General features: G+C 44.5%; 10 protein-coding genes across 10 annotated transcripts; 5 read left to right on the forward strand and 5 right to left on the reverse strand.

The window, feature by feature from the left end:
• Window positions 1-1,119: 1,119 nt before the first annotated feature.
• On the reverse strand, window positions 1,120-1,326 carry SERLADRAFT_340674 (uncharacterized protein; the record flags this gene model as incomplete). Its single annotated transcript, XM_007322557.1, has 1 exon — window positions 1,120-1,326. A coding segment is annotated over one exon (207 nt), but the record flags the coding sequence as incomplete, so codon positions are not given.
• Window positions 1,327-1,340: 14 nt separating this feature from the next.
• SERLADRAFT_441996 (uncharacterized protein) lies at window positions 1,341-2,807 on the reverse strand (the record flags this gene model as incomplete). The annotated part of the gene is made up of 4 exons (XM_007322558.1): window positions 1,341-1,666; window positions 1,933-2,289; window positions 2,501-2,553; window positions 2,614-2,807. 4 exons carry the CDS (start codon window positions 2,805-2,807, stop codon window positions 1,341-1,343), a joined length of 930 nt encoding a protein of 309 aa, XP_007322620.1.
• Window positions 2,808-12,481: 9,674 nt separating this feature from the next.
• On the forward strand, window positions 12,482-13,939 carry SERLADRAFT_441997 (uncharacterized protein; the record flags this gene model as incomplete). The annotated part of the gene is made up of 3 exons (XM_007322559.1): window positions 12,482-12,652; window positions 12,700-13,044; window positions 13,106-13,939. 3 exons carry the CDS (start codon window positions 12,482-12,484, stop codon window positions 13,937-13,939), a joined length of 1,350 nt encoding a protein of 449 aa, XP_007322621.1.
• Window positions 13,940-14,238: 299 nt separating this feature from the next.
• SERLADRAFT_373422 (uncharacterized protein) lies at window positions 14,239-14,467 on the forward strand (the record flags this gene model as incomplete). Its single annotated transcript, XM_007322560.1, has 2 exons — window positions 14,239-14,370; window positions 14,393-14,467. The coding sequence occupies 2 exons, from the start codon at window positions 14,239-14,241 to the stop codon at window positions 14,465-14,467; spliced, it is 207 nt and encodes a 68-aa protein (XP_007322622.1).
• Window positions 14,468-14,481: 14 nt separating this feature from the next.
• Window positions 14,482-16,668, reverse strand: SERLADRAFT_351713 (uncharacterized protein; the record flags this gene model as incomplete). Its single annotated transcript, XM_007322561.1, has 14 exons — window positions 14,482-14,580; window positions 14,667-14,785; window positions 14,849-14,895; window positions 14,952-15,010; window positions 15,070-15,211; window positions 15,266-15,319; window positions 15,377-15,451; window positions 15,509-15,552; window positions 15,602-15,639; window positions 15,694-15,878; window positions 15,929-16,057; window positions 16,118-16,228; window positions 16,275-16,488; window positions 16,557-16,668. 14 exons carry the CDS (start codon window positions 16,666-16,668, stop codon window positions 14,482-14,484), a joined length of 1,428 nt encoding a protein of 475 aa, XP_007322623.1.
• A 528-nt stretch (window positions 16,669-17,196) lies between these two features.
• On the forward strand, window positions 17,197-17,693 carry SERLADRAFT_477073 (uncharacterized protein; the record flags this gene model as incomplete). The annotated part of the gene is made up of 1 exon (XM_007322562.1): window positions 17,197-17,693. One exon carries the CDS (start codon window positions 17,515-17,517, stop codon window positions 17,680-17,682), a length of 168 nt encoding a protein of 55 aa, XP_007322624.1.
• Window positions 17,694-18,742: 1,049 nt separating this feature from the next.
• SERLADRAFT_477078 (uncharacterized protein) lies at window positions 18,743-20,264 on the forward strand (the record flags this gene model as incomplete). The annotated part of the gene is made up of 4 exons (XM_007322563.1): window positions 18,743-18,870; window positions 18,925-19,187; window positions 19,252-20,173; window positions 20,234-20,264. The coding sequence occupies one exon, from the start codon at window positions 19,799-19,801 to the stop codon at window positions 20,054-20,056; it is 258 nt and encodes an 85-aa protein (XP_007322625.1).
• A 282-nt stretch (window positions 20,265-20,546) lies between these two features.
• SERLADRAFT_399758 (uncharacterized protein) lies at window positions 20,547-21,195 on the reverse strand (the record flags this gene model as incomplete). Its single annotated transcript, XM_007322564.1, has 3 exons — window positions 20,547-20,884; window positions 20,935-21,041; window positions 21,096-21,195. The coding sequence occupies 3 exons, from the start codon at window positions 21,178-21,180 to the stop codon at window positions 20,702-20,704; spliced, it is 375 nt and encodes a 124-aa protein (XP_007322626.1).
• Window positions 21,196-21,246: 51 nt separating this feature from the next.
• Window positions 21,247-21,546, reverse strand: SERLADRAFT_441999 (uncharacterized protein; the record flags this gene model as incomplete). The annotated part of the gene is made up of 1 exon (XM_007322565.1): window positions 21,247-21,546. One exon carries the CDS (start codon window positions 21,544-21,546, stop codon window positions 21,247-21,249), a length of 300 nt encoding a protein of 99 aa, XP_007322627.1.
• Window positions 21,547-22,058: 512 nt separating this feature from the next.
• On the forward strand, window positions 22,059-22,865 carry SERLADRAFT_477081 (uncharacterized protein; the record flags this gene model as incomplete). The annotated part of the gene is made up of 3 exons (XM_007322566.1): window positions 22,059-22,250; window positions 22,322-22,467; window positions 22,531-22,865. 3 exons carry the CDS (start codon window positions 22,079-22,081, stop codon window positions 22,810-22,812), a joined length of 600 nt encoding a protein of 199 aa, XP_007322628.1.
• Window positions 22,866-22,892: the final 27 nt, after the last annotated feature.

The raw sequence follows: 22,892 nt of genomic DNA on the forward strand, positions 1-22,892 counted from the left end.
ACCTACACAGGATTCGTCAGCATACATTCCTTCCTTCATGTTCTTTCTCATTCTTTTTGCACAGCTATACTGTGCATAGCCTACTTTTCTTTTACTATATAAACCCCTGTATTTTACCTTGTAAAAAGAACAAGAAATCCAATCCAGACTTCTTCTCTACTCTCAAGTTCACTACTCTGCTACTTGTGATCCAGTGTGGTCACAACACTTCCCACTTTTACCACTGTCAACTGCTGTCATCGTCACTTCCCACTTTTGAAGTCATTGTCATCCCTTTCAATTAGAGTCCTTCTGAGCACTACAGTTTGTGCGTCAGGAGCCTGCTATCACTGGGAACCTCGTCATATTGTCGTTCTCAAACCTACCTTGTGCTACGATTAGCAAGGTAGTGCTCGTCTATACTCGTCACAAAGCCCCTATCCTTCTATAAATTCAACTATCCCTCCTCCTCAAAACCCACACTCATACACCTCTGGGTTTTACTTTGAAGGATCTTTATACGTACCACCCCACGAACAACCAGACCACTCCACTGTTCTAGGAGGCAAAGCCCATAAACAAGTTCCGTGGAATCTGGGAGGATTGTGTGTTAGTTTGTTTTGTGTGTGGTTTTCTAACTGCAGTTCTCATCATCGACAACGCATTTTTAACCATGTACTCATTCAAGTAACGATAGTCCATAATCATGCACTTCTTACCATCCTTTTTAGGAATGAAGAATACTGGGGACGTCATAGGGCTTTTGGAAGGTCTGATGTAACCCTTCCTAAGCTGTTCATCTATGAAACTTGAGACCTCATCTCTTTCTGGAGCAGAGAGGGGGATCATGTGTCCTTTCCTTGGTTTGAAGTTGGCCTTCAAATCTATAGCATGGTCCCAAGGCTTAGCCTCTGGGAAGCACTCTGATTTATGTTTTGAAAAGACTTTCCAGAAGTCATGATACTCGGGAGGTACCAGCCTCTTAATCTCTTCCTCGAGCTTTACCTTGTCATCGTCATTGTCAATCTTTTCTAAAGACCTAAGCTTGGCATAAACGTGACCAGTGTTTATCCTTTCATTCAGCTCTGTTTGACGGATGTGAGTCGGTTTACCTAAGTCCTCAAACTCCTGAGGACAATGTGACAATGTGACAACCCCTGTCTGCCAGTCAATCTCAGAATTGTGTTTAAATAGCCAGGTCCAGCCTAAGATTAAATTAATCTTCCCTAGTTGGGTAGCTTTGGCGGTGACTCTTTCTCTGTGTCCTTGGTACTCAACAACAAAAGAACATTTGTGCGTAATGCAGCCACCCACGTTAAGCGTACCATCAACATTATAGATGGGAATTGATATATCTAGTTTTAGAAGGGGAGTCCAATTTGCTCTGCCCAGACCTGATCTATGAAGATTCCATTAGCGCCTGAATCAAGCGGTGCACTGGTTGGGTGTATTATGCCCCGGGCAAGGTTTTCCACACCAACATCTAAACAGATCTCCTTTTGGAATACATATGTGTGCATCAAAATATGCCTTGGGATTTCTGTGGAAAGTGGCTCTGAAAAAGAAGAAGAAATATCAAGAGAAACATGTTTTTCTACTTTATGATTTTCTAGATTTTTATTTTTATTTTTACCAGAATCAAGTACCCTAGTGTTTGTCCCGCTAGGGCCACACTCCAAGGAAGACGCTGGTGCAGCGGTAGTATCATAAATATTACATTTACAGTTTTGCATACAAGTACATACTTCTGATAAGTTGAGAAATTTATTTACAAATTGGGGAACCACCCCGTCTTTCCTTTATTGCTTGTGCAACACCCTGGAGCAGGGGCCACTTTGTTGTGGTTTACTTCATTGTTTTGAGGAGCAAAGGCACCTAAGGGGTAACCACTCCCACTCATTATTCTTTGCTTGTCTGAGTTGTGCGCCAGAGTAACTAACTCTTGGTTGTTACAGTTTCTGCAATCTCTGGACATGTGTCCCTCTTGGCCACAGTTGTAACAGTTGCCCTTGAATCTGCGCATCTGTCCACCTTGGACTGTGCCGATATCCATAGGAGCATCCTGTCCTGGCTGCAGCCTGAATGGCTTGAACCTGTGAGAGTGATTATGGTGGTTTGATGACCCAAGGCGCCTCTGGGATTCGTTGTTTTTGGTGGTGGGCCCGCCACCTTGATACATTACATAGAGCTCCAGGGCTCTACTGACTCGGCAAACTTCCTCAGCCGCCAGGGCCAGGTTGTCACTTCGTGTATCCTGCAGATAGATCTGTTTGGCAATGCGGGGGTTCACATTGCGTTCTAGCAGCTCTACTGCATGTTCATTTCCAAGCCCTCATTAGATAGAGAGAGCCAGGAACCGGGTAATGTAATCATCCGTCCTCATATTTCCTTGTTTGAAGGAACAGATCTGCTGATGCGCCCAGTCATGCTCAGCCTGCGGTTTGAAGTATTTTTTGATCTCTACCTTGAGATTGTCCCAGGTAGGCCACACACTCGCCATGTAGCATTCCTGCAGTCTTACTTGGGCATATCAACCCGCCACAGGTCCTTTCAGACATGATAGTGCTGCTGTTGCTATCTCAAAATCATTGGCAAATGTGTCCCAATTTGATCCAAATCTGGAGCTTGATCCACCATTGGGCAAATTGAGCCCTATCTCCTTCAAAAGCGCCGGGGTCAGCAACGATAGTGACTTTCTTGTTGAACTTTCGCTCCACCATAGGTTTTGCTGCTGGGGCAGCCTGAATGTCGGTTAGCTGATTTGTCAATGCCTGAATCTGTGCACGCATGTTGTGCAGCAGACTGTTCATATCGGGTTGCAACGACATGTTGACTTGTTCTCTTTGTAATGTAAAAAAAGGTAACTGGGGTTCCCCACTGGCTATTTGCGGATCTACCTCTTCCCAGCTGAGTATCGGATCTCAATCTCCGACTACCCACACTATAGTATTTGAAAAGTATATAAAAAGGTAAACATAATGAACCCTGGTCCGAATGGTTGTCAGGGGGTGGTCTACTTGTTAAGCTGTCAACTCTTCTCCAGACTGGCAGAGGCAAGTGCCCGGTGTCATGCACCAAAGTTGATTGGTAGCATGGACAGGTATCAATAACGGAGCGAATATTCAAAAAGACTCGCCTTTGCGCCACACAGGCACAGTGCCACATGGAATAGTAATTAATATTGCCTTTTTTGAACTTGTGGCTGATCAGCACCACCTCTATTAGGCAATCCAGTCACGCTCACCTTTGCTTTTCTATTCAGTACTTTCGGCATTTCGGCATTTCGGCAAATTTTTTGCGTCGCCACTGGCTACACATTGCATTGCGCCCTCGCTTTTGTCATTTCCTTCACTTCCCTTCCTTTGCCTAGCCCCACCATGGGTCCCTTACTCTTGTTTTTATTCTCACCCAACGGTCGTTTCTGGATCCCCATTTTAGTTCACCTCCTCGTCACCTCCAGCCTCCTCCTCCTCATCTTCTTTGCTCCCCCATCATTTCTGATGTCACCACTTCCTATCTGCTTCCGTCGCTGATCTGTTGACTACCACATGCCACTGCTGATACTAGCAAAGCCCCGGCGGCCGGTTCAAATAGGGCAACAGGTCCATCTTCATGACATTGATCTACCATCATATACTATCAAAACATCGGTCGCTCGTCTTGCCTGGTTGGAGCGGGGGTGGGTAATTTTTGAGCTGGAGAAGGTTTATCCCCTTGCATCGCCCATGTTCATTGCTGTCCCATTCACTTGGGTACACTTATCTTTTGTCCATCGTCTTCGCTACAGCTACACCTACCACACGCTGCCTGGGACTCACTTGTTCCAAATTGGGACTACTCCTCTCCCTCCCTCGTTTGACCAGGTGGTCCAACACAACCAGTCCATCGGTAAGGCCATGGAACTGTTGGATTTGGACTAGGTGGTGGACCGGTGGCTCCAGTTTCTTTTTTTTCAGCAGAACATTCATTTACAGTGCAATTATTTTTGATTTTTGAATCATTTTTATGGACACATATTTTTTTAGAATGCCTGACTGACAATAAAGGAACTGTGTTGATACTGATAGTGTTTTGTTTTGCCCTTTTTATTTTATTACTGCATCTTCCCATGACATCATGATTTTCCTGCTCTCTTTTTGCTATTGGACTTTACTTTATGGCTGTACAAACCTGTGACATTACTCACAGCATTCATTGTTCTATTCCTTTCTTTTCCTTTTTTTGACAATCTTATCCTGTAATACCTATGCAGGATTTGGCAGCATACATTCCTTCCTTCATGTTCTTTCTCATTTTTTTTGCACAGCTATACTGTGCATAGCCTACTTTTCTTTTACTATATAAACCCCTGTATTTTACCTTGTAAAAGAACAAGAACTCAAATCCAGACTTCTTCTCTAATCTCACTACTCACTACTACTTGTGATCCAGTGTGGGCACAACACTTCCCACTGCTACTACTGTTAACTGCTGTCATCGTCACTCGTCACTTTTTGAAAGTGATTGTCATCCCTTTCGATTAGAGTCCTTCTGAGCACTACAGTTTGTGCGTCAGGAGCCTGCTATCACTGGGAACTTTGTCATCTCATCACATTGTCATTCTCAAACCTACCTTGTGCTACAATTAGCAAGGTAGTGCTCGTCTATACTCGCCACAAAGCCCCTATCTTTCTACATTCCAACTATCCCTCCTCCTCAAAACCCACACCCATACATCTTTGGGTTTTACTTTGAAGGATTGTTATATGTACCACCCCACAAACAACCAGACCACTCCACTGTTCTAGGAGGCAAAGCCCATAAACAAGTTCCGTGGAATCTGGGAGGATTGTGTGTTAGTTTGTTTTTTGTGTGTGGTTTTTTCTAACAACAGTTCTCATCATCGACACTGGCCTGGTCAGAGGAAAGAGAAAGAGAAGATTTGTATGTAACTTCTAATCGACAGTGGTTCCACACCAACTGCTGAGCTAAGTACCCCCCTTAACACTGGGGACTGTGTATAGATAATTGTCTCTTCTCCCAGAGCACTACGGGGCCGTCGCTATGAGCGCACCCTTCTGCTATATGGGATATTCCCATATAATAACCCCTTAACCCTGGGGACCAGGTTTGCACAAAGTGCGAGAGAGTAGTAAGAGCGAGTCCTAATGTAACAACCAAGAGTTTGTATAGCGCACAACTCAGACAAGGCTGTAAAGGTAGTGAGGGGAGTGGTTACCCTGAGGACAGGACCAAGTTAGTTGTGGGTAAACAACAGGAGGACTTGCTAAGGAGTCTCCTTGATCTATTGGGGTATATATACTACTACAGTTTGTTTGTATATGTGTACTGTACAGTTGATGTTGATGGAGGCAGTGGCTGATGATGTCATGGGGCACAGCCCATGTGACCAGCTTCAGTGCGTGAGATATATGTATCTAAAGATAGAAAAGGCAGTGCAGCGCGAGAAGTGGAGTTTTGAAATGGAAAGTGCCGCATGGCACAGGGTGTGAAAACTACAAAAGAAAGTTGAAGAGGAGAATGAAATTTAAAGGTCCGAAAATTGTGTTATTGTAACGCTCGCAACCTCAATGCCCTCCCACCTACTCTGCAGCCAACTCACTCTACCTTCTCAGGGGGTTCACATCTCCCGCCTCAGGATCTGAACCTGCCCAAGTCTTGGTCCCACCCCAGCCTGCTATAGCACCTCCACTGCAAGTTGGTGCAGGCTTTACAAAGCTTGTGTAAGGACCATTTATATTTTCTTATTTTCTTATCTTTTTTGTTCCACGTCTTGGCTCTCAGACGCTTTCCCTGTTACACCTCTGGCTCTAGGGCTAGAGGTATCCTTTGCTATCTTGCTTCTCATAGCCCTAATAGGCTTTCTTAACCATCGCTACCACTTCATATTGCAGATCAGAGACTGGGCAGTACTCCCAGCCAGCTAGCACAATGGGTAAGGACTAGTGGCTGAGATCTCGCCAACCAGTACGCTTCACTCCTCAACAGAAACCATTGAGTTTATTCCAAGTCCTCTACCTGCTATAATCTCTAGCATCTGTCAACCTCAAACTCCTTGTACTTCTTACTCCCTGCAAGTGCAGTTGGAGATGTGTATCGTTTTTGTTATAGTTTATATGTTGCCTCACAGCTTGATAAGAAGGGGATGGATATTGCAAAGACCAAGATTTCAAAGATGGCATTCAACTATAAGGGGATGTCTTCATGGGATTTCCGTGCAATTATTGTGACTAACTGTCTCGATGTGGCCACGCACACATGCTCAATGCAAGGGCTATATTTGTGGAATTTCACAAGGAGGAGAACCATCCTCAATCATCTGGCCCTCTTATGCAATGGGGTGAAAATGCTGACCAAAGGAGCTTCAAAAATCAGTTTTCAACTGCATATCAACATCTGGTCTGATAACTCAGAATCAGAGCATTGCGCTCAGGTTTTGAGTTACTTACTTAAAGTACCCAATTGTTTATTTATGAATTGTGTTGTACAGGTACATCTCTATTCATTCGATCATTTTATATTGTACTTACTGATATTGATATTTGCAAGGATACAAATGGTCAGGCGGTAACATTATATTTTGAATCCAAGTTTTTTTTATTGGTAGTCCTCCATTTTGTATGGCGTGGAGGGTATGCTCATCTCCTCGAGTCTGTGGCTTCTCTCAAATTTATATTTGGTATTGTTGGTGTGTTGTTTGCTTGTTGTTTACAGGAATCCGTGAATAGAGTGATCCATCAGGAGGACTTCACCATGTCAAAATTGGTGATACTTATGAGTATATTTTATACATCATTGACATTGTTATCATGAACAATCCGTCTTTGCGTGCGCACTTTGAAGCACTTTTGAATTGTATTGTTGCACGTTATCATGCACCAAAATTAATTGGTAGCATGGACAGGTGTTGTTACGATAACACAATTTTTGGACCTTTCCTTCATTTTTATTCTCCGCTTTAACCTTGTATACTTTAGCTTTCACACATGGTGCCACGCGGCACTTCCCCTTTTGTTCAAACTCCTCTTTCTCGCACCGCGTTGCCTTCTTCTTATTTTAGATACAACTCTCTCACACAGTGGAGCTGGTCATGTGGGCTAGGCCCCATGACATCATCAGCCACTGACTTTATCAACTGTACAGTACATAAGTACAAACACTCTGTATTAGTATATATACCCCAATAGATCCAGGAGACTCCTTAGCGAGTCCTCCTGTTGTATACCAACAAACTCTCTGCAGCTTAAGGGGTAACCACTCCCCATTCACTACCTTTATAGTGTGTTCTTGTGTGCACCAGAGTAACTAACTCTGTGTTACGATAACACAATTTTCGGACCTTTCCAGTATTTTCATTCTCCGCTTTAACCTTATACTTTAGCTTTCACACATGGTGCCACGCGGCACTTCCCCTTTTGTCCAAACTCCTCTTTCTCGCACCGCGTTGCCTTTCTTCTTATTTTAGACACAACTCTTTCACACAGTGGAGCTGGCCATGTGGGCTAAACCCCATGACATCATCAGCCACTGTCTCTATTAATTGTATAGTATACATGTACAAACAAACCTGTAGGAGTATATATACCCCAATAAATCCAGGAGACTCCTCAGCGAGTCCTCCTGTTGTAAACCAACAAACTCTCTGCAGCTCAAGGGGTAACTACTCCCTCATCATCTTTCTTATAGTGTGTTCTGTGTGCGCCAGAGTAACTAACTCTTGGTTGTTACACTCTGGGTTGTTACAGGTGTCAATAATGAAGTAAATATTCAAAAGACTCACCTTTGTGCCACACAAGCACAGTGCCACATAGAATAGTAATCAATATTGCCTTTTTTGAACTTGTGGCTGATCAGCACCACCTCTATTAGGCAATCAAGTTGTGCTCACCTTTGCTTTCCATTTGGTACTTTCCGTGTTTCAGCATTTTAGCAATTTTTTGCGTTGCCACTGGCTACACATTGCGCCCTCGCTTTGTTGTTCCCCCCTACCCTTTTTCCTTTACTTAGCCCCACCATGGGCCCTTTGCTGTCCTTTTTATTCTCACCTGATGGTTGTTTCTGGCTCCCTATTCTAGTCCACTTCATCATCATCTCCACCCTCCTCCTGTGACAACACCAACAGGGCACTGGAGCACAACGAAACATCACTCAAAAGAAGAAGAAGAAGAGGTGGGAGTGGTTACCCATTTGGTAGGACCAAGTTGGTTGTTGGTAGACAATGGGAGGACTTGCTCAGTCCTTCCCCATGTATTGCTCCTCTATATGTACTAAAATACATGAGGTACTGTACAGCTGTAAATAAAGTTTAAAGTCCAATGTCTAGCATGTGACCAGTCACATGATGAGTCTAGACATTGGTCAGGTGTTGTGTCACATGACTGGTCATGTGACTATGACAAGTCCGAAAATGTAAAGTAAAGTAAATGGTCACATGACTGGTCATCTGACTTGGAAAAATAAAAGTAAAAGTACGAAAAAAGGTGAAGTGTAAGTAGGTACTGGTACGTCAATTGTAACACCTCCTACTGGTCTTCCTTGCTCCTCCACCACATTTGATGTCACCGCTCTCCATCTGCTTCTATTGCCAATCTGTCAACCACCACATGCCACTGTTAATCACTGGTTGCATAGCCAAATATATCCATGAGAAAAATCTGGAAAAAAGCTTGAAAACAGAAATACTTTCCCCAAAATATTTTTCCCATATATATATTTTTTTCAAATGGATGGCTCTTTGCATCATCCAAATGGTGAACACTTCCATTTGAAAAACAAAAAATGATTATGGGAGAAATATCTTGAAAAAGGTATTTTTGTTTTCAAGCTTTTTTTACAGATTTTTCTCATGGGTATATTTCAGCAAAGCCCCAGCAGCCAGTCCATCTTCATGATGTCAATCTGCCATCTTCCACTATTAAATCATTGGCCGCTCATCTTGCCTGGTTGCAGTGTGGGTGGGTAGTTTCCCAGCTGGAGAAGGTTCATCCCCTTGCGTTGCCAATGTACATCACTGTCCCATTCACTGGGGTACATCTATCCTTCATCCATTGTCTTCGCTACAGCTACACTTACCACACACTGCCTGGGACACACTTGTTCCAGATTGGAACTACTCCTCTCCCTCCCTCATTTGACCAGGTGGTCCACTATAACCAGACCATTGGTAAAGCCATGGAGCCATTGGATTTGGACTAGGTGGTGGACCGGTGGCTCCAGTTCCTTTTTTTCAGCAGAACATTCATTTGCAGTGCAATTATTTTTGATATTTTGAATCATTTTTATGGACACATATTATCTTAGAATGCCTGGCTGACAATAAAGGAACTGTGTTGATACTAATATTGTTTTGCCTTTCCCTTTTTTTACTACATCTTCACATGACATCATGATTTTCTTGCTCTCTTTCTGCTATTGGACTTTATTTTATCGCTGTACAAACCTGTGACATTACTCACAGCATTCATTGTTCTATCTCTTTCTTTTCCTTTTTTTGACAATCTTATCCTGTACTACCTACGCAGGATTCGTCAGCATACATTCCTTCCTTCATGTTCTTTCTCATTCTTTTTGCACAGCTATACTGTGCATAGCCTACCTTTCTTTTACTATATAAACCCCTGTATTTTACCTTGTAAAATAAGAACAAGAATTTTAATCCAGACTTCTTCTCTAATCTCAAGTCTACTGTTTACTGCTACTTGTGATCCAGTGTGGTCACAACACTTCCCACTGCTACCACTGTCAACTGCTGTCATCATCACTTGTCACTTTCAAAGTCATTGTCATCCCTTTCAATTAGAGGCATTCTGAGCACTACAGTCTGTGTGTCAGGAGCCTGTTATCACTGGAAACCTTGTCACCTCATCACCTCATTGTTCTCAAACCTACCTTGTGCTACCATTAGCAAGGTAGTGCTTGTCCATACTCGTCATAAAACCCTTACCTTCTATAATTAAACTATCCCTCCTCCTCAAAACCCACACCCATATGTGAGGCAACGATAAACTATAACAAAAACTAAACCTATCTCCTTCTGCACTTGCAGGGAGTAAGGGTTCGATGAGCTTGAGGTCGACAGACGCTAGCAAATATAGCAAGTAGAGGACTTTGAGAGGTAAGCTTCAAAGGTTCTTGTTTAGGAGTAAAGCGGGTAAATTCAGTAATAGAAAGCTAAGGAGCTATACATGAATAGGTACGGCTTTATATAGGGAACTGTCCGTTCCTCAGACCGAAAAGAGAATATACGAAAAGTGGTCTGAGGAATTAATCAACCAATAAGAAAAAAGGGAGAGTAACTATCGTACGACTTCTGACTTGATTAATCAGCAGGTGAGAGACTTGTACTAATAATGGAAGATTGTCACGCGTGGTCAGGAACCGTATCCTCATGATGAGGTACGATTCTAGATAAGGTGTTATTAGTATTACCAGGCTTTACTGGGGTTTGGAGCTGGTTGGCGAAATGCCTACTACCAGTCCCTACCCAGTGTGCTGGCTGGCTGGGAGCGATGCCCAGTCTCTGATCTGTGATATAAAATGGTAGTGATGGTTAAGAAAGCCTGTGAGGGCTATGAGAAGTAAAACTGCAAACAATACCTCTAGCCCTAGAGCCAGAGGCGTAATGGGAAAAGTGTTCGAAAACCAAGACATAGCAAAGATAAAGAAATAATAAAATGGTCCTTACACCATACATTTCTGGGTTTTACTTTGAAGGATTGTTATACATACCACCCCACAAACAACCGGATCACCCACCATTCTAGGAGGCAAAACCCATACACAAGTTCCATGGAACCTGGGAGAATTGAGTGTTAGTTTGTTTTGTGTGTGGTTTTTCAACAACAGTTCTCATCATTAACAGCGTGGTAACAGAATATTTCAAGAATCATCTCATACTTTATTTTAGATACTGCTTTTCTTATTCCATGTACTACTACTAGCTATATATGATGTTGAATTGATATACGGTTATCTGTGTTATCTCTTTCTGCTATTTTTTATCTGAGGCTTGAATTATATCCATGCAATTCTCTAAGTATCTTGGCAATCTTATCACTGCAAAACATGGGGTTGTCTATATATAGTAATACAATGATACATCATTGGGGTATGACACAGTCAATTGAGTCCATCCCCAAACTGTACAGCTTCAAAGTCACATAGAAAACCTGGATGAGGGACACTGATCTGAGATGTCCAAAGCTTTGGGAGTTCAGACTTGGGGAATTTGGTGCTTTGGAAGGCTCAGATCTCTGGCCTGTAGCATAGATATGATAGGGAGGGTGTAATGTACTAGTATAGATTAGATAAGTATTATACTGATAAGATAACTAGTACTATGTAATTGCCAATAGATAAGTCCAGATTTTGTGATTAGATTGTCTTATATAATCACAAACACTTTACATACCATCAAATAGAGTAAAGGTTAAATTCAGTACTGTGTGAATTGAGTGAGTATGATCCCAGAAAGAGTGAATCATAAGTTACAGTAGAAACACTCCCCCAAACTTTAGACGCTGCTTGCATTGGTACAACAATCATGTGCCCTCGCAACCATGAGTGAAAATCTCGGAAACAGACTGCCTGTGTCAATTGTGGTATGGTTTGGTGGCAAACCACAGTAACCATCGTTGTGTGGCTGTATCGTTCCCACGGCCTTTGACTGTATCAACATTGTATTTGGTTATCCGACATAGCGACTTTTTGATCGTTGTTTGGCAAACGCCTCTAATCCAAATGACTCCAGCTATCGTGACTCACGGGTATGGATCTGGGACCTCTCAGACCGACAGTCGTGGCATTCTGGTCGTCCGCTCTTCCACGCTCAAATCTCAGTCCGAGTCTCTTTTTGCATTTCGTGTGGTGTTAGTACACTGCGTCGGTCATCACTTACTTAACCACATCTCAGTATTCAGGTGCTCGCGCTCAGCTCGGATACGGCCCATTTTGAAAGACAACCCACTACTCCTAGCAGCTAACACAACAAAGGAGCGTCCGTCGAGTGAATTATACGTGCATAGTTACTCAACAGCAACTCCTTCCGCAGCCCGCGCACCAAATTCATGGCGGAGACGAGGCTGTGTGATAGTGGATTAGGAAGAGCAAATATGGCCACTTACTGTATGTACGGTATTCTATCAAAGCTGCGGTCAACGTCGGACAGGCTTATCATTTCGTCATATCGATTTGTCAAGATGGATTCTTGTGGCTGCTAACATTTCTGGCATAGTGCTATTCTTTCGCGCCGTTCGAATCGCGTGCAAGCTTTCCCTCTTCCGATCCTCAAGTGAATACGTCGCCATTCTCTAGTGACATTTCAATGAGTAGTCAGATCAACTGGTTTACACTTTTGAATGTCAAGTGCCCGCTCCATTCGTACACTGCCTTCCTCAGGTTACAGTCTAATTCACTGTCGTAGGGTCAAAGCACTTATATAAACACCTCCCTCCCATCTACCAAATGCCTCACTAACAATCAATCCTCGTTTTCTTAAATCATCATGTCTTTGCCTGAAAGCACAACTGTTCTTATTGTTGGAGCCGGCCCATCGGGAATCGTAACAGCTCTTTCTTTGATACATCACGGGTGTCGCGATTTTGTCATTGTAGATACGGTCCTCCAAGGCCAAAACACTTCCCGCGCTTTAGTGATCCAGTCTGCTACTCTTGAGGTAAGTTTCCCTAACACTGGTTTAATCTTGTACCTGATCAGTTCCAGGCTTTGGATACCATTGGTTGTGCGGAAACTATGGTTGAAAGCGGTTGGAAATCCAACGGGCTTTCATTTCGCAACCGAAGCTCTAATTCAGACTTGTTCTACGCCGATTTCACATCTCTGTCAAAGTACACCCCCTATCCTCATGTGTTAATTATATCGCAAACCACCACGGAACGCGTACTCGAAGAGAAGCTTGAAAGTTTTGGCGTTTCTGTCATTCGGCCATACAAGGTCATCGGCATGCAGCGTAATAAACAGGAAAACGATGTTACGGATGTTTCGTTCGAAGATGGTAGAGTAATCAAAGCCAGATATGTTATTGGGGCGGATGGGGCACGATCGGCAGTAAGCAGTTTTTCCCTGCAGTCCACGAACAACATCATATCCCCTAACGAACACCTTACAGGTGCGCACTATATCAGGCATTGGTTTCGCCGACCCTAATGAACTAGACCGTGACCTCAGTAGTACCAACATGCTCTCGCAAATGGTCATAGCCGACATCTACCTTACCGACACATCTCTTGTCCCTGATAACCACACAGTTTCCGTCATGTCACTAGACACTTTTTTCATGATATCTCCTATCCCAAGAGAAATTGATGAGGTGAAAGGCATGCTATATCGCATCTCATGTGGCGTGCCTCTCGAGATGGGTACTCCTCCACATGCACCACCAAAAGAATACCTCCAGAATATCCTGGATAAATTCGGTCCGAAGCCATTAAAGGCAGCTTCTTCCTTCGAAATATCAGAGGTCTTGTGGTCGACACGGTTTAGGACACATTCTGCTATCGCCGACACCTTCTTCAAGCGCCTAGGCTCCGATACGGACATGGATGCCAAAGGGGGAGGTGGAATCCTTCTTGTGGGCGATGCAGCCCATATCCACTCCCCCGCAGGCGGGCAAGGTATGAACCTCGGCTTGAGGGATGCTGTAGCCATGGGAGAAGCCATGAGCGCACATATAGAGGCCTCCCAAACCTCTCCTCCCACCGATGACCATATTTTGCGGGACCTTGCCGACTCTCGCCACGCAACTGCTCTCGAGGTTATCGCGATGACGAAAAATATCCTTGGGTTCTATGGGCTTCCGAGAAATCCTACATGGAACAAGTTCATGTGGTGGTGCCCTTTGAGCTTAGGTTCGATAAGGGATTATACCCTCTGGATGGCTGGAAGATTCAGGTTTGTAAGAGAATCGGCAGCGTGGCAAATGAGCGGGCTGGGAAGGAGGTAATGCTTATGAGTTGTTGTTTGGTTATGATCTCAGGTCCGCGCGGAGATTTCAAACATCATCCGAAGAACTACATAGTAACTATTTCTATAATGATGATGCCTCGGTTCGTCATGTACAATTTCATTCAAAGAGATGCGATATCTATTTTCGTCACCCCAGTCACCGAAAGCGTTTTGCCATTTCATATTGATCACATTGCAAAGTCTACATTTGTTGTATGTGTTTTACCATTGCGTCTATCCCCAGTTCTATTCCAAGCTCTGATATAAAGCTACATTATACAGTACTCAGTATGAACGATGAATTACATCCGGATCACTTTAGATATAGCGTTGAGTGTCCACTCCATTAAACAGGATTACTATGGGCGCAGATTCCAATGTGGGAAACATATTGTGTTATTTCAGATGACATTCCATCTTCTGATAGCAGTACCGCATGGTACAGAGGGAGAGCCCGGAAACCCGCCCTTATCTCGAACCTTACCAGATACTTCAAATTCCAAGGCCGTGCGGAGATTACATTTAGCTCGAGTTGTTCTATCACTTGCCGTCCTGGGCATCTCGTTTTGCTTCTACTTCTTGGATTTTTCGGGCAACAGCGCTACGCTGACGAATAGAGGATCCATAGAAAAAGAGGATCTGCGGCGAGGAAAAGAGATGGTATGTAGTAAGTATGTATATAGACATATGGATATGAGGGCCTTCCCAGGGTGTGGAGAGCTCACATATGGTATCGGTATCATCACTGTTGCAATCACAGCGAATAGCGTATTAGCCCATTTGTAAGTCAGCCGATTGAACATCTGGTCTGTGAAGAGAGGAAATGCGGTGGCTGCAACGTTACCTGAAATTTAAAATAGTGTTATCAGTCCTTCATACATTTCGATCACTGGGAAAGTACACTTACGACAAAGACTTTGGCCTGCTAATGCTGATGAGGCGTACATGCCGTAGCTTTGACGGAAATGGTAAGTTAAACGAGGTATACACATCACGATATGCAAACGTACCAGTCTGCGAGATATGTGAAAACAACCCCATACACCACGTATGCAGCGAACATGAATATCTATTGCATCTTAAGTGAGTAAATCAATTTTCGTTTTGATAAAAGAGCGCAATACAAACAGTCAGCCCAACTACAGGAGCGATCCAAGGTATGTTCGGAAAGGCCGTCCAGGCATAAATAAACATTCCACTCGGGAAAAGGAGTGCTGCAATACAAGCAAGGTATAGACGAGCTTCTGGCCCCTTTCTAGCAACGTGTTTTCTACGAATTTACTTCATTAAGGCAAAATCTCGTTGTGATATAAGCCACACATACTGGTACAGTTTTTCTTGATACATGTTGGCGAAGAAACCGAGCAAGCTACCAATACTGAACAACGAGTTATGAGGCCGCAATTTGAAATGGGAACGCGAAAGGAACACTTACACCAAAGTAAGGAACACAGTTCCTGTCTCTCCAACTCCAAAATTATAAAGGGACTGATAAACAGGAGATATGGACCTGCATGTAGAGATAAGTAGGATTTTCTTTCTCTGGTAGCAATAAATCATCACATACTGTATCATACAAAAAAGCACTCCCCAGGCAAAGCCAACCCAGAGCTATAGGCAGATCAGCTTACTTTGTTTTCCAGAAGATCAAAACACATACGCTGAAGCAAACAACTGTGGGTTCTGTAAGGAGAAAGTCTGAAAAGATGTGTCACTAACAAGAGCAGATTCACGAAAACTGAATTGACCCACGAAGTGGGCGCGTGCAGGAAACCATAATCATCACCAGTAGACTTCGTTTCTCCTCCTCCACGCGGGCCCGATATCTATTGTCCCCCTTTTCTTTACGAATCTTCCGTGCCAAACGTGCCAATATTATAGCTGGACGAGTCTCTCTCATTACCAGCAATACCGCAATGAAATAAGAGCCAGTAAATCTGTGAGAATTCATGAGGCCTCTAACACATACAGAGAAGAAACGTGTTACATTGCATGTATCCATTGTATCCATCTCCATCGTAGGTGGGGATTCGCCTCGATCCATCCGGCAATCACGGGTCCAAGACCAGTGCAAGCTACCGCCGCGAAAGCAAAGATGGACATAGGCAGGCCCCGTCTATAGCGGAAGGGTGATAAGCGACATGAACACAATGCGGGAAGCACTGCGGAACTCAACTCGTGCGGTCGCCAAATGTCAGCAACTGTGCCTCCGACTAGTGTAGCTCCCGTAGAGCCAAAAGCACCTCCGAGGGCACGAGCGACGATGACAGTTTGAATATTCGGAGCTCTATATATAATGAGCGCTTATGCGTCCAGTTGCTTGGAAAACCTACAATGCAAGCATCACTTGGGTGAGAAAAAATATCATCGAGCAGACGATATAAAGTGGCTGTCTCCCAAATTCTTCGCTGAACGACGAGGTGAAGAGAGGGATGACACCGAAGCCGAGAGGATACACGCTGAGACCTATCGTTGCTTGGAACTCCGTGCAATTGAGTTCAGGGATCATGGAATTATATCCCATTGTATACGAAGACGAGGAAGCGGCTGGTCAAGATAACGTAGGGCTGTGTTAAGATCTTTCCAAGCTACCCTTGGATAGACGAATAACATACCGACAATACCAGTAAATGCACAGGCGGTGATTGTAATGGCCCACCTCCTAGATCTGGAGAAATTGACTGGATCGCGAGGGTCTTTCTCGTCAAACTCAACCTGAAGGCGCATTAGCGAGCCTTGCGACTGCGAACACGCGTTTTACTCACATAAAATGCGTCGACGTCGGTGTCAGCCATAACGACTGACTTTTCCACGTTCGATTCGTCCTTGTCACTGGGAGATATATTTGCTGTGGAAAATTCATGCCTGAGAGTTGTAGCTCCGTCATGTTCGTCGTTGCTGTTCCTTGAAGAAGGCGGTTTGAGCTGATCCGGGCCCGGGAGGCCTGGTGGTCTAACTATGCTATTGAGAGAGTTGAACCTGGTACCACCTTCCTCGATGTCAGTCATGGTCGACTTGGACCAGAGAAATATCGATATTGGGTACCCGCACCTTCTTTGATATATATACCATCGGACAGTCAGCCGAAGACTTGAGAATTGTCATCCTGGAAGAAAAATGCCCCGGATTGATCAGACATTTATGTCAAGGTTTGACCACTACGGCTATCTGTTCTTCCTTCAGCCGTACGGCATCGCTACGGCAGCCACTCAGAATGCCTGGTGAAGCCGCTGGGTTTGAAGTCTAGCCTCTTTCGAAGACGGCATGTTCCACTCGAAACCACTCCAAGTCTCCGAGCAGAACACCAGAACACTGCTATACTTACTCGATCTTCTTCTGGAACCCACTTGCTCGTAGCAAACAAGGAAGAGAATAGCGGAGCTGCAAATCAGATAAAGGCTTGTTATCGCGCGGTATCAAGCATGCAGCCAGGTGTCGTCCTGCACTCGCAAGGATTCTGTCTATCTGCTTTTGTCATTTGATTCTCTTCTTCACCACCACCCTTGGCGGCGGCGGCGATTATCAGATCTATAACAGTCACTTTCCCGTCGCTATTGGTCCAGTGCGTGCCACATGCACGCTACTACCAAGCAGGCCGGCATCATCGATATTGTGTTCACTCAGTGCTACTGTTCGGCCACATGGTTCAGCCAAGCATTTAGCTGTCTGAGCAAGAATACATTCGTCTTTACGACATCCCTAATACTGCTCTGTGGACTTCACACACCACTGTTCAGCTGAATGCCTCAGTTGGGCAACCTTCGACCATTAGCAACGCTGAAGCCATCTTACGGCTAGTCCTTTCTTCCATACGGAGTTCTGCTGCATGGCAGAGATTTCCTTAGCAAGCTGACCTCGCCTACTCATGTACGTCACGATAAATGTATCTTCGGCCCAGTAATTGCGCCAACCTCAAGTTTGCTATTATGATCCAGCAGTATCCTGACCCCCATGGCCATTTGTCTTCAACAAGTGTATCCTGCCAGATAAATGAAGCCCTTTTGTCCGACCTCTTCTAAAACTGTACCGTTCATATCGCTGAGAGTCCAAGTTCTATCACGACCAGCGTGTCATCGCTTATTACAATCGCTTATCCTTATCTCTACAGATTACTTCTGTATTTATGTCTTCACCCAGAGCGTAATACACGGTCCGCATGTGCGGTCGTTGGTCATATGGACCAGTGGGACATTCCAACTATCTGCGACTTTTGTGCCACTGGAACGTATAGTCGTGCACAAAGCAATTCAGGCATACCCATTCTTCTATATTATCACCCTACGAACCTCAATTCCCGAAGAACCGTGACCTGCTACAACGCAAAAAATCATTGAAAATTAAAACATATCTTCATGAAATTAAATGCTACTTTCCGACGGTCACAGGTGGTACGTCGCACGTTGTCGCATCATTACGCTTATGATCGCCGCAGGTTCTAGCCAATGCCATCATTCTGCTCTGTCGCAGTTCTCTCGCGTATACCATCCATACCAGATCAGTCAGGTACATGGGTATTCGATAGCACGGTTACGGCAAAGCCCAGAAAGATGGAGTGTTGAACAGAAAGCTTGTATGTGCGTCGTGGTATGATTGCCCTCGTTGTCAACGCCGGGATATCCATGGGCCACTTATGTCCGGCACGCCACTAGAGGCTAAACTATGATCAGAAAAGGCTGGGGACAGAAATTCAATAAACGAGTAGTAACTAGGTGTCGTTTCGAGTCCCATTTAGTACTTAACCTTCCGGTCCTTTCTTGTATAACAGGATAAAATTTTCTTCACGCCGTAACTTTGCAGAGTGAGCAGCGACCTCTACAAGGGGATTCTATATTTGCTTGGAAATGGTGGCGTATATGCTCATTTGGATATGCGCTTGTAAAGTGCCAATTGTTTTACCCCTTATTTATTTCGGCCCCGATATCCGTTGTGGTAGGTACATATGGCTATCCGATTGGAAGCGCCTGTTTACTGATATTTATCAAGGCCCTTACGATTAGACAACCACAAACAACTTTTCGAACACCACTGTGATCAACGATGAGCTTTTCAGTATAGGATCTATCTCCACGGACTTTTAACCTGTCGTCGAATACTAGTAGCTATGGTATACACCCCATAGCACTGGCAGCACAGTCCTTTTTACAGAATTCCCAAATCTAGCTTAGTCTCATGATCGCCAGTAGCCTCATGGGTCAATCCCCTGAGGCCAACCCTTCCCAGCGTATGAGCGCTGTGATTCAGTTCAGGTAACTGTATTGACTTATTCGAAAAACCATGTCGTCATAATTAACTGACTTGTGTAATTTACAGTCTGGTGCTCTGGGCTGTATAGTGCCACTTGTTTCCGGCTTTCATACGCCTGTTCACACTCCCGTCGACATGTTATCCTCTCAGCATTGGTACGGCGGTTACTAGCTGCATTCCGTGCACAGAAGACAACCCGCGGGCACAAAGTTATGATCGATGGCAAATGCATTCATTGGTACGATGACTCCACCCGCAAATATCAGCCACAAACATGCTTTAGGGGCAGCGGTTATAGCGGCACATCGGTTTATGACTGTACCCATGTTAGTCGGGTGTTGTCCGTCTGTCCGGTTAACTCTTTGTAGCGCTTGTAGAAGTACATCACATGCGGCCCTCGCGCTGGTGGCCAGGGAAATTCACCTCTTGCATGAAGAAGCTGCACGATGATCCGGTTTCAAATTGAAGTCCTGAGTCAGTCCTTATCAATCTGGTCGCCGTTTCTGATCAAGTCCCGGAACTTATTTGTGCCATCGCGCACTTGGTGCAAGTCTTTATACCTACACACTGTTATCGTGATTGCCGCAACACATGTGTGTGTACTCGCCTGGTTATGTACTTGCTATGTGGCCCTCTGATTTCTAGATATCGTCTCTCTTGGAGTCCGTTTAGACATCTCATATCAGGCTATATCAGGTTTGTCTGTGATGTTTCCCTCAGACTTTTTCATTTGCCGCTGCCCTTGAAGCAGTACGACTGCGCTGCAATATTAATATTTGTAGTTTTGGGCGTCAATTCATCCCAATCTATCCATTTTTTCCCTTTCTGCTGCAAGTGCTCTTATTTTATTCTCTTTTCCAGGAACTGTTGATTTTGCGATACAGATAACAGATTCTCACCCCGAATATCTTTCTACACTATGAAGTACTGCGGCCTTTTGCTAGTCCACATTTTTTTGTCAAATGCTAGCTGTACTTTCCAAAGTTAGGTAATGTTAATGTGATATGAACAACTCCTACGACCTTACACTCTGATGCCCTTTTTTTAGATATCGGTCATGCAACTTACACGTTGGCTTTCTTGCCTGTAAACATCCATTCGCCCTCATATTGTCATGTCGTACCAACGCCATTACCATTTGCTTCTTGTGCGTTCATACGCACTAGCCAGGCGAAAACCTTCAACGTTGAGGGTATTTTACCGTTGGCAGTGCATCTAGGTGACGCCGCCCATTAGCACTCTCAGATGTTTAATGATCACGGTCAATTTGTGATTTTTCTCCGCCGCTAGTTTACCGTCTTGGTAGATATCCGTTCCAATGACATCAAACCGTTCTAATTCAATGCCGCACGTTCGCTCCCATCACAACTTGAATTAGAACGAAGGCCAGAATTAAGTTCCATTAGATGGAAAGGTTCAAAACTGGCAAGAAGTACGTGTATATACTGGAGCACTGCATGAAATAACAGCCAAGCGAGAATTATCATCCTATAGTAAGTGACCGGGCGTACGAGTCTCAGCAGGCCTGAGACAACACATCTCCTTGTACCAGCATTATGCTCCACCTACCCCTTCGACTTCGACTTCCAGTGATCAATACAGTGAAGGATTTGGGGTTGGTTCCATACACATGCATGATATTGTAGGGTGGAACCCTTGCCATACTGTCATAAAGCATTGTAACGTCGTGCTCGGTGAACTAAGAAACGTTCAGTATGAGAGTTATGACGATCTTCGTAGAACATTTACTGAGTGGTCACCCATCAGAAGACGTTCAGAACGCGATTTCCTTGGTTCTCGGAAACTGCCTTGTAAGTCCAGAAAACAATGCGAGGATGATGTATGTTGTGTGCCGCCTGTTCCGTAGAATCTTCAGCTTTTCGCACCATTATACGGTACATAACTTCCACCTGAATATACATTCGGTAGCGGGTGAATTGCGTTTAGTAGTGGTGCACGTAACCCTTTGTGTTTGTATATATCCATATCGATCATGGTTCTCTGGCTCGGCTTAAAGCACTATTCCTGACAACTTTGAGAGCTTCCCAATTGGGATTGCGCTCATGCCATCTCTGACTCTGACGCTATCTCATCTGAAACATCCTCGCCTTCTTCAGCCCGTTCCGGTGGTTTCATTTTCATTACTTTCTTTTCTTTCCAAGCTTCGTCTTCGGCAATCCATTCGCCAACAGTGGAATCAAGAGTCGCATGAATTGCTGTCTGATCAAGATCAACTATCAACGAGAGTTTTCGTGAGTTGAGTAAGTAATCAGCAGTTTCTTTCTCTATTTTCTGGGCTTCTTTCAACGGTACTGTCGGTCCAAAGGCGGAGTACGTCATCTGGATGGATGCACGAGGCATCCGAGAATCCTGTATAATCATAGCTGGTACAATTCCGGCAACATATTAGCACAAAGACATATATAACACCTACTCAGTCATATCCTTCCCACACAGACAGCATAGTCCGCCGAACTGTACGCCTTGTTTGCACGGTTCCGACACCAGGATAACTGCCCTATCCTTCGCTCTGAGATGATGTCTCTCGTTCTGACTTTCCAGGCATCCACTGTACCTTCGACTGAGCGGCCCCATGTTCCAGAATCGGTTTCAGGTTTGAAATTTGCAACAGATGATGTATATACCAAAGAATCGTTCAAAAGTCTGAATCGCGTTCTCCGTTGAACCGAAACTAAGGGCCTGGCCCATCGAGAGGCACGATTTTGATAGGTTATATGGAAGAAATAGTTCCATCGCGCTTGACATTGTCCAAGAAAATGTTGCCAGGCCAGCAAGGTGAGAGCGTGATACCAAGGAAAGCGTTTAAAAGTCACTTTTGTAGAGCAGGTGACCTCGGTGGCAGTGAAGCCAAACCCATATACGGAAAACAAGGATGGCTGGAGTGGGCAAACTCAGCCTCAGTGAACTTGATCATATCTTGCAGCCTGCAACAGCCGCAATGGGGGCACCAATCCTATTCTCTACAATTGAGGTAACGCGTCAGGTCTTTTACCGATCCTCTCTTTCGTATGCCATTGTCAACCTCAAGCCTATCGTACCAGGGCGTGAGTAAACTAGCGTCTCCTCACCGAAATACGGTCTCATTCATCATGTTACTTTTCTATAATCACACTAGATGTCCTTGTTATACCAAATCGTCCTGTATCAAGGCTGACAGAGCTTACGACGCCCGAACTTACCTCTCTTATTACATCGGTCAAAGATGTCGGATCTGTGATAGAGCGCGTCTATTCGGGCGATGCACTCACAGTTGCTTGCCAGGTTCCCTTACATTCAATCATTTCATTAGTGTATTCATTGATTTATTGCACTCTCTGTCACTAGGATGGGAAAGCAGCCGGCCAGTCCATCCCTCACGTCCATTTCCATATTCTACCCCGCAAATTCAAAGGGGACTTCTTCTCGGGGCGGAATGATGACATATACCCTGCTCTAGAGGAAGCAGAGGAGTCGTTGCCGCGCGACCTTCAAAGCGTGGAGCAGGTCAAACATAGTCGGCTGAGGGTCGATGCTGATGACAAGAGAGAAACAAGGACGATGGACGATATGGAGAAGGAAGCTATTTGGTTGAGGACTTTCTTCAAGGAACGGGACTCCGCTGCATAATAAAGGCAATTGTAGAACGGTGGATAGTTCTAATATAATTTTTGATCCTATGTAGTCTGCTGGTGGATGGCTGGGACCTT

The sequence above is a fragment of the Serpula lacrymans genome (assembly GCF_000218685.1).
Source record: "Serpula lacrymans var. lacrymans S7.9 unplaced genomic scaffold SERLAscaffold_13, whole genome shotgun sequence".
Lineage (NCBI taxonomy): Eukaryota > Fungi > Basidiomycota > Agaricomycetes > Boletales > Serpulaceae > Serpula > Serpula lacrymans.